Genomic DNA, 16,660 nt, shown 5'->3' with positions numbered 1-16,660 from the left:
ATATTGAGTCAGCAATTTGTCATTGTAAGAATAAAATTTCATTGTAAGTTAGAGTAGTTCTGCTAAATTTTCTCTGTGAGTACTCTCATGATTATTAATATTTAATATTTTTTAATGTTAAATTCTGAGATTTTTACTTCCTTTTTGATCTTATTACTGTATTTTAGGGGTCGTCTTCAGTTTTGATATGGAATTGGTCTCCAGCTACTGGAAAATTTTGTATATTGATCTCTTAGACAATTAGGCATAACTAGATGTAAAATTTATACTTTCCTCATTATAGCTTACTCCATCCGGAAGCATTTCTCTTATCAAATCAATGCATTTAATTAAAAATCCTGTGAAGACTTGTGATAAAGTTTATTCCTTGATACAAAGTTTGACTTCTCAAATCAGACATCGAATGGAAGATCCCAAATCATCAGGTAAATATTATATGTTCCTTTGAATGTGAAACAAATGAAAATTATTATCCAATTACTATAAACATTTTAAAATAAGATGCATCAATCTTAAGAAATTAAGCCCCTCATACTATTCAAGGTATGAGTTAACATACGTGCAACAAAAGAATAATAGTTTATAATAGGTTATAGTTTCTTTTCCCCATGATAGCATGAAAAAGATAATAAAATATTACTATTAATTCTGTAGCATTGCCATATAGTTAGAAGCAAATAGCATAATAAGAAACAAGCAATAGGAAGATGATCTGGACTCTAACTCTCAGATTAACTTGGGCAACTTTGAAATCTAGGATTTTAACTGATAAAAATAAATCCTCTGAGCTTTTTAATTCCTAATGTTCCTTTCTGCTAGAGACTATCCTGTTAGTTCTGTGAATATAGTAAGAAAATAGTATTTAAAATTCAGAATTGAAAATAGCCTTAAAAGAGTTTTGTTATAATTGTTATTCTTTTTCCTCTGATTATTGAAATGTGTAACATAAGGAAAGGCCTTTTATAAACCGAAGTCCTAAGCCAATTATATATATCTTTTATTTAAGTCTACAGAATATATGGTTGCTAATGGTATATGCCTATAGTATCATTCCCTTCCTTCTTAATAGTTCTACCTCTGACATTTAAAAAATTCTGATTATCAGTTTTTTAGTATATACCTTTTTTTTTTAGTGTATACCTTTACTCTGATTCTAAGTTTAATATGTTAAATATGTTATGTTGTTTTAGATATTCAGCTTTACCATAGTGAAACATTAGAGCTTATGCTACGTAGATGGTCCAAGCTGGAGAAAGACTTTAAAACAAAGAATGGAAGATATGACATTAGTAAAATCCCTGACATATATGACTGTATAAAATACGATGTCCAGCATAATGGTTCTTTGAAATTAGAAAATACAATGGAATTATATAGGCTTTCAAAGGCATTAGCAGATATTGTTATCCCTCAGGTGAGTAAATCTAGGATCAGTTTTCTTACAGTGTTCTGTAGCTTCTTTTAAAATGTCTATCACTGGATAAAAGATAGTGGTTTTCATCTCTATAAAACCCATAACTTTTAACAGGAAAGTAATTATGAATTTATAAATCAGACTTTTTATTGTATTAAATCATTACTTGATTTTCTAATAGTTTGATTATAATGACTTTAAAACTTAAGAATTCATATTCCTAAAGAAAAATAATATACTAACAAGACAACTGAAAACAGGATGGAATATATTACTTAAATATTTATTGGCTACTTATGTACCAATTCTGTGCTATGAAGTATCTGGGGAGTGGGAACAAAAGGTAGCTGTGGCCCTATGTAAATTTTACAAGTCTTTTTATTTTATGTACAAGCATTTTGAAAAAAAAGAAATATTTTTAAGAAAGAGCAAGGAGGGAGGGGCAGAGGGAGAGGAAGAGAGAGAACCTTAAGCAGGCTCCATGCCCAACATGGAACTCAACATGGGGCTCAATCTCATGACCCTGCAATCATGACCTGAACCAAAATCAGGAATCAAATACTAATTATTTAGAGGTGAAAGTGTAAGTTATTTTTGGAAGATTGTAAGTCATGAGTCTTTTCATTTATAAGATTTATAAAAAAGGTGTAACCAAAGCTTAAATAATTGAAATGTAATTAGGCAGAGAATCAGCTTGATAATGAAAAGACAAGTGACAAAACAAGTGAGTTACAGAACATAGCAGAAAATGATTCCAGATTCCCTTTTGGGACTTGTTTTCAACTCAACTATTAAAGATTATTTGGATATTGTAAAGAGAAGATTGGAGTAGATCAGATATCCAACTATGAACCAAAGTTAAAAAGCAGAAAAAAATGGAATACATGAAAAATATAAAGATGCTGAACCAAAGTAGCCTTTCTTAAAAATACAAATAAAAATAGCTAATGTAGTATCAGTATCCCTTTCTTAATATTCACAGAAAATTCAGGAAAAACTATAGACGTTGAAAAACTGGAAATTCAGACAGTGTACAACTTACCTGTAATTATTTGTGTACAGGTTAAGGATTAGCTTATTCTTTCAGCCTGAGAGAACAGTATTTGTTTGGTCAGATGTATAATATAAATGATCTTAAGTATATTTTTTGATTCGGTGACTTGCAAAATGAATTATTTAAAAAGTAGATCAAAGTATCTCACATATCAGGAATGTGTATATATATATATATATATATATATATATATATATATATATTTGAGCCTCTTAGAAAAAACACTGACTTAGCAAACAAGGAATTATTATCTGACAACTTCTTTTTACTAAATGTAAGAGAAGTTTTATTCTGCAAAAGTAATTTAGAGGCATTCTGGATTTCAGCTCAGGTCATGATCTCAAGGTCCTAGGATCAAGCCCCACATCAGACTTCTTAGCAGGGAGTTTGCTTGTCTCCCACTCCTTCTGCCCCTCTCCGTAGGTGCATGTGCTCTCTCTTTCTCTCTCTCTGAAATAAATAAATCTAAAAAAGAGGGAGATGTAATTTTACAGAATAAAAAGTTTTATAAAGTAAGATATTTTAAGATTATCATCAAAGTGAACACACTTAATTCTGCATACTCAGTTTTAGCTGCAATGTATAGTCATTGAGTCAACACAGGTTTGATTATAACTCTGAAGTTAATTAAGTTGGACTCATCTTTGTTAATAAAATTCAAGATAGAATTTATTCAGATTCTTCTTATTAACTATTCTGAAAATAGTGGTTGCTGTTTTGTTTTTGTTTTGTTTTTTTAAGATTTTATGTATTCATTTGAGGGGGGTGGAGAGAGAGAGAGAGTGAGAGTGAGCATGAGCAGGAAAGGGGCAGAAGGAGAGGGAGAAGCAGACTCCCCACTGAGCAGGGACCCCAATGTGGGGCTCAATCCCCGGACCCTGAGATCATAACCTGAGCTGAAGGCAGAGGCTTAACCATCTGAGCCAACCAGGTGTCCCGGAATGGTTGCTATTAATTCTGCTAACCATATAATTAGTTTGTCTTGGAAGTACAAATAAGATCCAGGTGTTTTTCATTGTTTTGGATTGCTTTGACATTAGTCCAGGCTCAGTGCATGTTAGTTATATTCATTCTTTCAATGAAGATTATTTAAAGGTATGCTTTTTAGGTAAACTGTTAATATGACCGTCTTAAACATTTAGTGTGGCTGTATGTATTCTTCAGAGTAGATTTTCAGTATATCCTAACTTTCCACCTCAGTGGCTAAATACACAAATGATTTGTTACCATATAATCTTGTCTGTTTTGTTACATGAATTATTTAATCTCTTGTTTCTCAGTTCTGGATACTAAATGTTCTAGAATTGGGACTAAAAAGTTGGTTTCTAAGAGTTGGGCGTAAAAATATACTCAGGTGTTAATAGGGTTTTAGATGTTAATTTCTCCTATGTATCCTGTATGTATTTCAGGTTTATTGCTTATATCCCTGAAGAAATTTCTTACTATCTCCTTATAACTTAAATATTTATAATGAATTTTTAAAAATAATATAATTAGAACAATCAGTAAAAATGATAATGAGTTGGGAAGATTTGAAACATCATTTATATCTTTTAAAGTAATTGTCATGCTCAACTGTTCTCAGTCTTTATTACAATAATTATCTTTGGATTCAGTTAATTTAGATCTCAACATTTTGAGAACTTACTTGAAGACATCTTCAGAATTTCTTGCTTGGCTAAATTATCTTTGAAATGTTAGGATATTTCAGACAACATTTTGTTCAAGCTTATAAGTATCAGTCTTATTTTTGGTAAATTCATAATTACATTTGAGTAAAGTTATAACTTTAAAAGTAAGAGATCTTTTTACATGCTTTCCTGTATTTCTGAGAGTATAACTTAAGGAGAGGACAGCTTTAGGCTTAACTCCCTAACTTTTCTGTTTGTCGTTCCTTACTATGGCAAAAAGTTGGAATTGCTTCTTTTTTAATGGAGTGTTGAATTCAGTCCAGTAGATATTGTTTTGCTTTGTTACTTTAGCCTTCATAAATCCAGAACTGTGGATAAAATGCAGGCATTTTCAATCATTTAAACTAAAAATTATAAATGTATTTATGGTAATTATAATGATAGTGCAGTTTATAATGGGAAAAAATGAAAATTTTGCCTACTTAACTCTCAAGGAAATAAAGAATATTTCAAGCTTAGAGACTTGATGATTCTGTCAAATAATGTAAAATTTTGACTTGTTTAGAATATACTAATTTAGAATGAGAAAATATTATCTGTGCAAGAAAAATGGGTATATTCTCTGGTGTACTTCCAAGTGTTATGCCTCTAAAAATGTCTACTCTTACATTGAATTGATTAGTTCTTACATCTATACTATGTGAATTATATAATTCTAATCATAGTTAAGCTTAAATAGAACAGTGTTTATTATTTTATTTAACGGCTAAACTAATTTTAATTAATTACAGATACTTTTGCTATGATAGAATTAACTTTCCACTTTTTAACCAGTCTCAATTTTCATCAAATAAAGGTCATGGCTTACAAACAATACTTTAAAATAAACATGATGGGATGGTGGTAGATAGGAACTCAAGACTAAATCTCAAGACTAAATTTGGTACTGAGGTTCTCTTAACTGCAATCACAGTTATTTGTGGGTTATGAAATGCAGAGAAGAATGTTCATACTAGCATTTGCCACATAAAGTCCATCAATATTCTCATTAAATATAACCACATAATAAGCTTTCATATAGCTTCATGTGGTATTTTAATTAGTTCTGTTTATGGCAGAAATAGTGTAATTACATAGGAGAACTAGGATATCTAACAATTAATTATTTGATACTAGTTGGTGTTGGCAGGTGAACAAAATATGTCAGTGTGTTAAAGGAAAAAAATTCCTTCATTACAAAATTTATATATCTTTGTGTAAAATTAGAAAATGTAGAAATAGCAACAAAAAAAAATCACTGATGTTACCAACTAGGGAAAAACATTTTAATACTTTAGAAAATTCTTAAAGGATTTTTCTTTTAAATTCATGAAGATAGAATTTTTCTCATACATGTAACAAATATATTCTTTGCAAAAATGAAACTGGGAAAAGCATACTATATTCTTTTACAAACTGATTTTTTTTTCCCTTCACTTAGCACCAAGAACTTCTTTCCATATCATTCAAGCTATATGTACTTCATTACTTCTACTGGCTAAATGGTTAAATAATTATTTGGTTAAATAATTTATATTTGAGAATCTGGATTCTTCATTTCTTTCACTCTTTTTACACATCTTTATATGTACTCAAGACTATTTCTGTAGCTCCAGAAATCTTTTACCAGTTTTCTTCCAGTTAAACAGTGTTTGAGAGTACCTGTTTCCTCGTTCCTTGCTGACAACACAAAAAAAATTTCGTCCGATGATTTTTTTTTTTTAAGATTTTATTTATTCTTGAGAGACACAGAGAGATAGAGGGAGAGGCAGACACAGGCAGAGGGAGAAGCAGGTTCCATGCAAGGAGCCTGATGTGGAACTCGATCCCAGGTCTCCTGGGTCACGCCCTGGGCCCAAGGCAGGCACCAAACCACTGAGCCACCCGGGGATTCCCCTCTGATGATTTTTAATTCCAACATTTTTCTTTAATTTACACATATACAATTACATATATATCTTTCTTGCATACCCATTTCACAGTCATCTATGCTGGCAAGATTTTTGAAGCAACCAAGCTTTAGTCCTATTTTCATGGGCCTTCCATCTGTAATTAGTCAGTGTTTTCTTTATTCGACAGTTTTCAAATCTATTACCCGTATAGAGTTTTTGCTGTCTAGAAAGTACCTGATACTAGGAAGTAGCCTTTAAATTCAGGTATCCTAGAATGAATTTGAAGAAAGAGGGCATGCCTGTTTCCTCCCTCATCTCTACTCTCTCTTTTCTTTCTCTGTCACTCCCTCTCCATTTTCTGCTTTCTTTGCCTTTCTCCCTCTTTTTCTCTTTACCTATCACAGTTTTTTCTCTTTACATATCAGGTCATTTTCTAATCTACCTCTTTGAACTGTAATTTTTATTATAATTATTACTATGATTATGTTTTCTTAACATTCCATATTGTAATTCCTCATTGTAAAATTAATTAACTCATAATTATTATTAAAGTCATTAAATTTGATGAATTTCATTACATTTTTGCTCACCACTAGGTTAGTCTTTAAAAGTATTAGCCAAATTCTTTTAAATGATCTGTTAGCCTTCTTAATCTTTTACATTCAAATAAACAAAATCTCATTGTTTTATTTATATTTCTTTTCATAGGTTTATTGAATGTTTTCTTTGCTTTAGTGTTTATATCCTTAATCCATCTTTCTTTTAGTATTGTTTCTACATTTAAAACCTTAGGATTGAGTTGAAGTACTATCCATAAAGATTACATTCATCCATTCATCCTCCCCTCTTCAAAAACCACTTGCTTTTTTTTCAGTTCTACCAAAAAAATTTTCTAATTATACTTAATAGTTTTAGGATACTATACCTGTAGTTGCAAAAAATATAAACTAGGAATTTTGTAATGTTCATAAAAAGCTTTCTAAAGATATTTGTCTCTTACTAGAATGTTTTAATTTAGCAGTACATTTATTAGAGTGCTTTGTCATTATATCTTTTTTCTAATAACATGTATTTTCTGTTCAGGAATATGGTATAACTAAAGCTGAAAAACTGGAGATTGCCAAAGGCTACTGTACTCCTCTAGTTAGAAAAATTCGCTCAGACCTCCAGAGGACACAAGATGATGACACTGTAAATAAACTCCACCCTGTGTAAGAGACTGTACTGGTATTTAAATCTATAGGCGTCTGTTTTTTCGTATTTCAAACCTAATGTTCCTGTGAAGAAATCAGGAATGTTTCACTTAGTGCACTGTGGAAATAAGGATTACCTAGGTACTCCAACAGTTGACTTCCCACCAAGGTTCTTGAGGGCTCCCAACTTAGGAAAAACTGAGATGAACAGGGAAAGGGGATATATGTCCTCTTCACATGGGATTGTCAGTGTTTACCCTAGTCAACAGCATAAATATTGGTGAGTTTCTTTAGGGCTATGACCTTTGTCATTGCTATTAGAGGAGCCAAAATGACCCATTTACAGTGAACTTGGTTAGTATTAACTCCTTTTTGACTAATCTCAGAGGTCCCAATTAGTTCTAGTTAATCTTCATGTTAGAGGAATCTCTACTCAGATAACCAACCCCTCCATTGTGGTTGGAAGAGGGATAGATTTACATAGTACAGTCTTTCACTTCTAGTAAGATTAAATTTTATTTTTACCAAGTAATTTCAAAACTTAAGTTTTGACTAGATGGCCACGTTCTAACATTGTCTGCTGCTAACTTTAGGTATTCCAGAGGTGTTCTGTCTCCTGAACGTCATGTTCGTACCAGGCTATATTTTACCAGTGAAAGTCATGTACATTCTTTACTATCTATTCTTCGCTATGGTGCCTTATGCAATGTAAGTAGAAAAAGCTATTCCAATCTGCTTAACAAATATGGTTCTTTGAATTTGTAATGAAGTTTTTACTGTGCATTTTCACTAATTGACCATTTGCCATAATTTGTCCAGGGTCTACTATATACCAAGCACTGTGCTAGATGTTGGGGATAAAGACATGTTCTTTTCCCTTTAGAGAAGTTTAATTTAAGTAAACAATAACATAAAATATTTTAGGTGATGTTATAGGCTGGTGTTAATAAGATAAAGAGAAGCTGATGAATTTGAGTTATTTAGGGATAAGAAAGAACTTGGTGTTGGGTTGGATATTGTACCTCTCATATACTGTTAGAAATGAATCATACTACAGCTTGGCTTAAAACAATCACAGTTACTTGTATCTCTCACAGTTTAAAGGATTGACTGTGATATACTTAGACAGTTTCACTTTGGGTCTCTTATGAGGTAGTGGTTAAGACAGTGGCTGGGGCTTGAATCATCTCAAAGCTTTCCTGTCCTGTATGGTGCTTGATGCTGTACGTTGCCTAGAATTTCAGTTGGGGTTGTTGACCACAGTACCTACATCTGGCCTCTTCTTGTGACCTGCTTCCTCAAAACAGGGTAGCTAAGTTGTAAGATTGAGTTTCATAATGGAACAAGGTGCAATGGCAAGATATTTTAATGACCTAACTTATGAAGTCACATGATATCACTTCTACTGAGCTATATTGATTGAGGCAGTAACAGAGTTTCATCCAGGTTCGAGGGATGGGGAAATTCATCTACATTACTACATGAGTAGAGTGTCGCTGTCACATTATAAGATGAGTACTTGGGAGTAGATACATTGTGGTGGCCATCTTTGGAAAACAGGATCCATCATATGTCTGCTGTCTATACAATCCATATTTCTCCCATATGCAAAATTCACTTAACCTCTTATCCAGTATTACTCCTCTTATTTTATTATATCATAAATTTGACATCCCAGGTTTCTTCATCTAAGTTAAGTCCAGATGTAGATGGGACTCCTTGGACATAACTCCTTGAATGTTCAAGAGCATTCAACCTTAATTCAGTGACATATGAACTGAAGAGAAAAATTATCTGTCCTTGAAATGCCCAACATACAGTGGTGGGTTAGACATCACTGCTGTAGGTGAACTTTTCAAAAGAGTTTGAAATAGAAGGGACACTGTAGTCACTAGCCTGTAGCAATTTTGAAATCTGCCTAGGTCTATGTTGCCCATTCTTTAATTGGGACTCTGTCATGCTGCCAGGCAGTAGTTTCCCATGGCTTATGTCTTCATAATTTGGGTTCTTGATTGCTTCATGGGTCATCCTTCCTTTAAAATAAAAAGTAGCTTTTGTTGGCAGTTGAGTAATTTTCTTCATCCTGCTTCCTGCTCAAAGAAGTTTGGGGTTCCAAAGGTCTGTTTATTTTTAGTTGAAGATGGTATAATTTAAAAAACAAAACAAAATGGAGTAATTTAGAATATATTGTATTAAACGCATCACACCCAAAGATCTCTTAAGGATAAGCCCTTTTCTACTGTGGGTTCCCTCTGTGGTTACTGAGGGATGACACTCAGCAATACTTATTGCTTAATACTGAGCATCTGAGAGAGCATACTCCTAAGGTCCTGAGAAGGTCTTTTGTTTCTTTGGAAGGTCTGTGAAGCACCTCATACCTTTATGAGGTCTTAGCAAGTGTTTTTATGATCACACCATGTTTTCATGGTAGAGTCTTGTGTTTCTTTCTTCCTGAAAGTCACTTTTTAATTATAGTATTGTTTGGTCCCCAAAATGTCTGAAAATGAGAAACAGTTTAATTTTTGGAGTCAGCAAGCTTCTTTATAATTGACAATTTTTCTGTAGCTTATCTCTGTCCTAGTTTATCACAGGCAATGAGAAGAATCTTGGTGACATGTTCAGTACTTTTCCTAGAAATCTCCAGAGCTAGTTCATTAGATACACTGACTACAGTCTAGTGTTTCTACACTTTATGCCACTACATAGCAAGAGTTGATTTCCCTGTAGCTTCCAGTAACATTTTTCTTACCTTTGTATAATCCCTTACCAACAACTTCCTCCAGCCTGTTAGGCTTTCACTAACATTGGTAATTCGGCAGATGATCCTACCATTCACTGATGAAAGTAACACTTGAGGGGGAAAGATCATATCTTAAGAAGGAAAGTAATAAGTTTGGTTTTAGCCAGCTTGAGTATGTTCGCATGTGAGAATAGAGGTTTAAGTTAAAAGTATAGAGTAAGGAAGCCAACACATTAATGACAGCTAAGGTGGTAGCTAGTAGTAAGATTCCCAGGAAGTTTGCATTTGAAATGATAAAATGACATCATAAGTATTGGCAACGGAAGTGATAATGTACAAAGAGACTTAGAGATTTTAATATCTTGTTTCTCAGTACACCCAAACCATAGATTACCTAGAATACAATGTCACTCTATTATATGTCAAAAATATATTTTCATCCATCTCTAAAATAGCAAAAAATAAGAATTTTCCTTCAAGTTTCTATGTATATATTGCTGAATACATCAGTACACATCTATTGACAAAGTAGTTCTTAAAAGAAAATTCAGTTTTGTTTTATTTTTTTTAATAAAGGGCTGTTAGATGTATAATGGAGATTTGTTATGTCTCTTGATTCTTAATTTTATTATTAGCCTTGATGAATAGTTAATATTAAAGTTACCCAAGTTATTTCAATCCTCTGTTTTCATCAAATTTTCTAATTCATATGTTCTTCCCTCTACTTTTGGTTTCTTTTTTGTCCCATTAAGAAATGGCAAAGTGACATCCCTTGCATACATATGTGTATTAGTTGAGCTTTAGTAAGAGAAATCTTTTAAAAAAATGACAGCAACTCAAGAACTTCCATATCGAGACATAATGATGGAATTGTTTTGGGGGAGGATAACTACATCTCTTATGTGGTTCCTTTTTGGCTCTCTTACGCTTACTTAGAAGGTGGAAAAACCATGGACGATGATTCCACAGAACAGGCCATAGTGAGCAGTGGATGAGTTGGCAACAGATAAGGTTGGGGAGCCAGTGCCTTGGGAATCCTAAGGGAATTGGGAAACCATTTTTAAGCAGGGAAATAAATGGCTTTGGTGCTGTGTGGACAGCAGATAGGCTGGAGTAGATAAGAAAACAGGAAGCTCTCGCAGTGATCTAAAGGAAGATGATATAATTGGAATGGAGTAGTGGTAGTAGAACTAAAGCTTGTTAAGTATATATTACATTCAGCTGCATTTCTAAAACAGAAGCTGAACAACTTCATTCTTTGAAAACTCTGCTTCCACAATTTCAAAAAAAATTTATTTTTTTTACATTAGTATATGTAAAGTCTTTAATATCAACATGATGTCTCATTTTCTAACTTAAAAAATTTATTTGAACTGTAACTCATTGCAACTCATGTTATCTTTATAAGGCCCTGTAACTAATATAATAAAACCTTGTTCAGTCTCTCCCAGTTGAATTTTTTGATTTTTCAGTGTGAACAGGGTAAAATCTAGCTCTCCACAATAGATTTTTTTTTAAAGGTGTTTGTTAAGGAAACAAGATTATAAGTAAGATTTCAGAGAATATATTTAATAAGCCTTAATTTTTTTAAAAAAGCTTTTTATGGATTCTTGCATGTTAATTGTGTTTAGGAAGATGCTACTAAATATTATTTAATTTCATATGTTCATTAGAACAGACCTAGCAACACCTGTTTGACAGCACTGAATTTGATATTATTAGATGATGTTCATATAAATAATGTAGGATCACGAAGTCTAATACATCTTTTTACCTATTGAAATTTTTTGATATTTAAATCCATTATTTATAGTAATTCACATTTAGTGAAACTCAAATGCTATGCTAATATTATTTTAAGAAAACATGCACATACATCTTAGCACCTATCCCTCCCCCAAATACATAGGCAGACGGACACACACAAACACACACAGATGCAGTTTTTTCTCTGCAGTATTGCTTAGGTTAGGAGTAGCTACTTTGATGGCTTGGCATTAGAGCACTCAGAGGTGTGGCTAGCCATTTATTAAAATGATGCTAAGCACACACTGAAGAATACAAATTATATGATGTATATTTAACTCTACTCTTCCAGAAACTTCAAAAGGGGAATGCATTCTCAGAGATGGATAATGTCTAAATGTGAAAACATGCTGTTTTGGGTTTGTTTTTTTTTTAAATAAGTAATCAACATGTGTGTTAAATTTCATTTTATAAAGTAACACATATTTTGTACTGGAGTCCAAAATATCATATACTCTTACCATATGCCCCAAAAAAATGTTGTATTCATTTATTTCCAAAGTTTATGACCTATGAAATGAAGAAAAGTTATCTGTGATGTAGACTCTATTGACCATTGACTGTAGACTTTGAGTAGTTTTACCTTTTCAGATAGAATTTTCCACTTTGAATGCTTCTAGTACATGTTCTGTAGGATCCCTTTCAGTTCTGATGGAAATGATTTATGTTTAAAGACCAATGGTCATCTATACATGAAGGAGATGGTAAGATTGATAGAACCTGCATATGCCACATCCTGCTGATTTAGATACCACTGCAGAATAATGAGGCATATTTACTGTATAATGTACATTGACTTATGAGAGTGGGAGTAGCTCTACTCTTAGAGAATAGTATTCAGTTTATAAAGCATGATTCCACAGTAGAGACTTTGGGACTTCAGGTTAACTAACTGTCTCTTACCCTCAGAATTCAATGACAGGTTTGTATTTCAAGAGATTTCTATATTTACTTTCTAAAAGCTATTCAAAAAGATACCATTAGACTTTCTAATACTGCTGGTAAAAGATTTTTAAGATAATTTACCTAAACATGAGTAGTTTACCAAGACTTACATATAATTGAGTCATTTTGACAGGTTGAACATGTATGTATTTACCTTATTTGTGTGGTGTCACTCAAGATTAAACAAACTACCATAATGAAAATAAGGTGACTTTCAAGTAAAGCGATATTAGAAAATGCTTACCATATACTTTTTGTTTAGGAATCAAAGGATGAACAGTGGAAACGAGCTATGGATTACTTAAATGTTGTCAATGAACTCAATTACATGACTCAGATTGTGATCATGCTTTATGAGGATCCTAATAAGGTAACGAGAGTTCTTGATTTGTGTGTTTTACCAGGGGTAATTAAATAGCCTGTAGCTTTTCATTTTGGAAATATTCTATATTTTTTAGGATCTCTCCTCAGAGGAACGTTTTCATGTTGAATTACATTTTAGTCCAGGAGCTAAAGGATGCGAAGAAGACAAAAATTTACCATCTGGCTATGGCTATAGACCAGCTTCAAGAGAGGTAATAAAGATGCAACTCTCATCTTCTAGATTTTCATAAGGTTCCTTTAAGAATTTCCTATTAATGTCCTTCAATTCTTGTCCCAACTACTAAGTAGCAAGATAATATAATTTCTTTATGTATGATTTGGGTGGACAACTTTGTTTGTTTGTTTGTTTGTTTGTTTGTTTAAAGAGAGAGAGAAGGCAAGAAAGCATGAGTAGGCAGGCCGGCAGAGGGAGAAGCAGGCTCCCCACTGAGCAGGGAGCCCAACATGGGGTCAATAGCAGGACCCTGGAATCATGACCTGAGCCAAAGGCAGATGCTTAAATGACTAAGCCATCCAGGCACCCTGAGCAGACAATATGCCTAAGCGTGCTAAAATTTTTTATTTTATTTAGATTTTTTCTATTTTTTTAGGCCAGTATTTAGAATGCTTAACTATAGTTTTAGTTCTGGTTTTGGTTGTTGTATTACTTGAGGACTAGTGCGTGGTAAACACTGTGCTAAATAAACACTTGTGCTAAATAAATACTGTGCTAAGTATTAAAGATTTTAATCCTCATAATAACCTTATAAAGTTAAATGCATAACTCAATTTAAAACTTTTTACTGTTATAATTCATATTGAAGAATCATAGATGTATAGCTTAATGATGTATTACAGAATGAACACAATTACAAAACAGCCAGCTAGGTTCTAGATAGAATAATATCATCATTCCAAAACACCCAGTCTTGCCCCTCCTATCACAACCTCTGTCTTCTCCCCAAAGATACCTACTATTGTGACCTTTAGCACCATCTTTTATTTTATTTTACTTTATTTTATTAAGATTTTATTTATTTATTCATGAGAAACACAGAGAGAGGCAGAGACACAAGCAGAGAGAGAAGCAGGCTCCTCACAGGAGCCTGATGTGGAACTCGATCCCAGAACTCCAGGATCACGCCCTAAGCCGAAGGCAGATGCTCAACAGCTGAGCCACCCAGGCTTTCCTAGTACCATATTTTAATTATGCCTATTGTTTGAACTTTTTATAAATGAAATCACAAAATACATGCTTTTGGGGGGATGTCGGGTGGGTTTAGCTTCTTTCTTTGATTATGTTTATGAGATTTATCCAGTCTGTTCTTCACTTTTGTTGTCATGTAGGATTACGTGGCAACAACAAATATAAATAAATACAGTGAAGTGTGCTCATCTGTTTCACTCTAATCATTTATTTCCAGTTCAAGCTATGAAGATGAGTGCTTTTATGAACATTTTTGTAAAAGTCTTTTGGTGAACGTGTATACACATTTCTTTTGGATATACATTAGAGAGTAAAATTACTAGGTCATAGAGTATGCATATGTTCAAGTTTAGAAAATACAATCAAATAGTTTTCTAACGATACAGCCATATCTTTGTCAGCACTTGGTATGATCATTATGGGGCTATTTTGAGGGATTTTGTTGTAGTTTAAATTTACATTATCCTCATGACCAGTAAGGATTAGCAATTTTCATGTTTATTGGCCATGTGGATGTGCTTTTTTATGAAGTGCTCCTGGCTTGGACCAATATGGTGTTGAGTAGAAGTGTTGACACTAAACACTTAATTCTCAGGGCACCTGGGAGCTCAGTCAGTTAAGCATCCGATTGTTGATTTGGTCTCAGGTCATGATCTCAGTGTCATGAAATCCAGCCTAAGTTTGTCTCTGGGCTGGGTGTGAAGGCTACTCTCTGACCTTCTCTGTCCCCTCCAAAAAAAAGTAAACACTTCTTCATTCTCAAACTAAAGCAAAATATTCCAAAGAGAACTTTTTGGGGGATTTCGGTTGAGATTACATAAATTTTGCAGATCAGTTTTGAGGGAGATAACACTTAACAATAGTAGATCCATTATTCTAAGGACTCAATTTATCTCTGAATTTATTTAGCTTTTTTGTATCTTTTTGATAAAATTAAGGGTTTGTATGTCTTGTATCTTTATCACATTAATTCCTAGTTCTTTATGTTTTTATGCTATCATAAAGGATTTATTTAAATTTCATTTTCTGTGGCTCAGTGATCGGGCGCCTGCTTTCGACTCAGATCATGATCCCGGGATCCAGGATTGAGTCCCACAGTCAGGCTCCCTGCAGGGAGCCTGCTTCTCCCTCTGCCTGTGTCTCTGCCTCTCTCTCTCTCAGTCTGTGTCTCGCATGAATAAATAAATCTTTAAAAAATATATGAATTTCATTGTTTCTTATTGTATTGAATTTTAACTCATTTTTGTGTGAAGATTTTATAACTAATGACCTTACTAACATGCTGTTACTCATTCTAGTAATTTATCCATAGAGTCATTTGGATTTTCTGCAGATATGATCATACCTATGAATGATGACAAATGGTATTGAGTAGAATTAGTAATGGTGGGCTCAGTAATATTTCAATGATTCATTAACTGTGATGATTCTGTCAAGATTTTAGATATCCTTTAACCAGTTAAAGAAGTTCCTCTATTTCCTATACTCCTTATTTTGATGCATGTTTTTCTGTACTTCTGCTTGACTTCTTTTGGCTGATGTTACATTTGTGAGATTCGTTGATGTAATTGTACTTACTTTTAGCCTATTCATTGTTATTGCTTTAAATTATATGTTTTAATATATGACTATACCCCAATTTACCCATTCTATTATAGATAAATATTTGATATAACTTTTTCAAATTTGTTTTTTTTATCTCGGACTCTATCCTATTTGTCTTGGTACAAACCCAGTAAATATTTAGTAAGTCATCATATGATTATTTGTGTATGTAGTCATCACATGTATTGGGAATATTTGGAATAGAATTTAAATATTCTGAAATTTATAAATTAAAATGGTGGGTTTTTTATTTTTTTACATTTTATTTATTTATTCATAGACACACAGAGAGAGAGGCAGAGAGACAGGCAGAGGGAGAAGCAGGCCCCATGCAGGGAGCCCAATGTGAGACTCGATCCCAGGTCTCCAGGATCACACCCCAGGCTGCAGGCGGCGCCAAACTGCTGCACCACCGGGGCTACCCTAAAATGGTGTTTTACTTTGTGCTCATGCCAATGACATTGCTGTATAAAAAAGCTTATCTCTGTTTTTTATTAGTGTCCTTTATTATTATTTCTTATTTATGTTGGCATTTGATGAAATATAATTAAGCATTTAGTTTTATATGCCTTGTTTTTGTCACTGTTTAGTTTTTAGTGTATTTCTTAAAGTCAGGAACTCTGTCATCTGTTTTATGGTACCCATATAATACTAGGCTATTGTAAAAATTCAAATAATATTGATTCATTTGAATCAGCAAACTTGTACATGTGCTTCAACTGACTTCCCCAATTGGTGATTAAATTTATCATAAGAAACTCTTGCTTTACC

The 16,660-nt window shown here is 33.0% G+C and overlaps 1 protein-coding gene across 31 annotated transcripts in view; it reads left to right on the top strand.

Moving 5' to 3' along the window:
- Positions 1-16,660, top strand: part of PPIP5K2 (diphosphoinositol pentakisphosphate kinase 2) — a 99,117-nt gene that overhangs the window by 36,184 nt on the left and 46,273 nt on the right. For all 31 annotated transcript variants that reach the window (XR_005987211.1, XR_005987213.1, XR_005987212.1 and 28 more), the window contains 6 exons: positions 284-425; positions 1,191-1,414; positions 7,114-7,241; positions 7,817-7,931; positions 12,977-13,084; positions 13,173-13,289. Coding sequence is in view for 28 of the 31 variants with exons in the window: in XM_041751178.1 (XP_041607112.1) it covers positions 284-425; positions 1,191-1,414; positions 7,114-7,241; positions 7,817-7,931; positions 12,977-13,084; positions 13,173-13,289 (834 nt within the window). In the remaining 3 variants the exon portion in view is untranslated. The remainder of the gene's footprint in view (positions 1-283; positions 426-1,190; positions 1,415-7,113; positions 7,242-7,816; positions 7,932-12,976; positions 13,085-13,172; positions 13,290-16,660) is intronic.

The sequence above is a fragment of the Vulpes lagopus genome, chromosome 4, assembly GCF_018345385.1.
Source record: "Vulpes lagopus strain Blue_001 chromosome 4, ASM1834538v1, whole genome shotgun sequence".
NCBI classification, from domain to species: domain Eukaryota; kingdom Metazoa; phylum Chordata; class Mammalia; order Carnivora; family Canidae; genus Vulpes; species Vulpes lagopus.
Note: the sequence above shows the minus strand (reverse complement) of the source record. Positions and strands in the feature narration are given on the sequence as shown.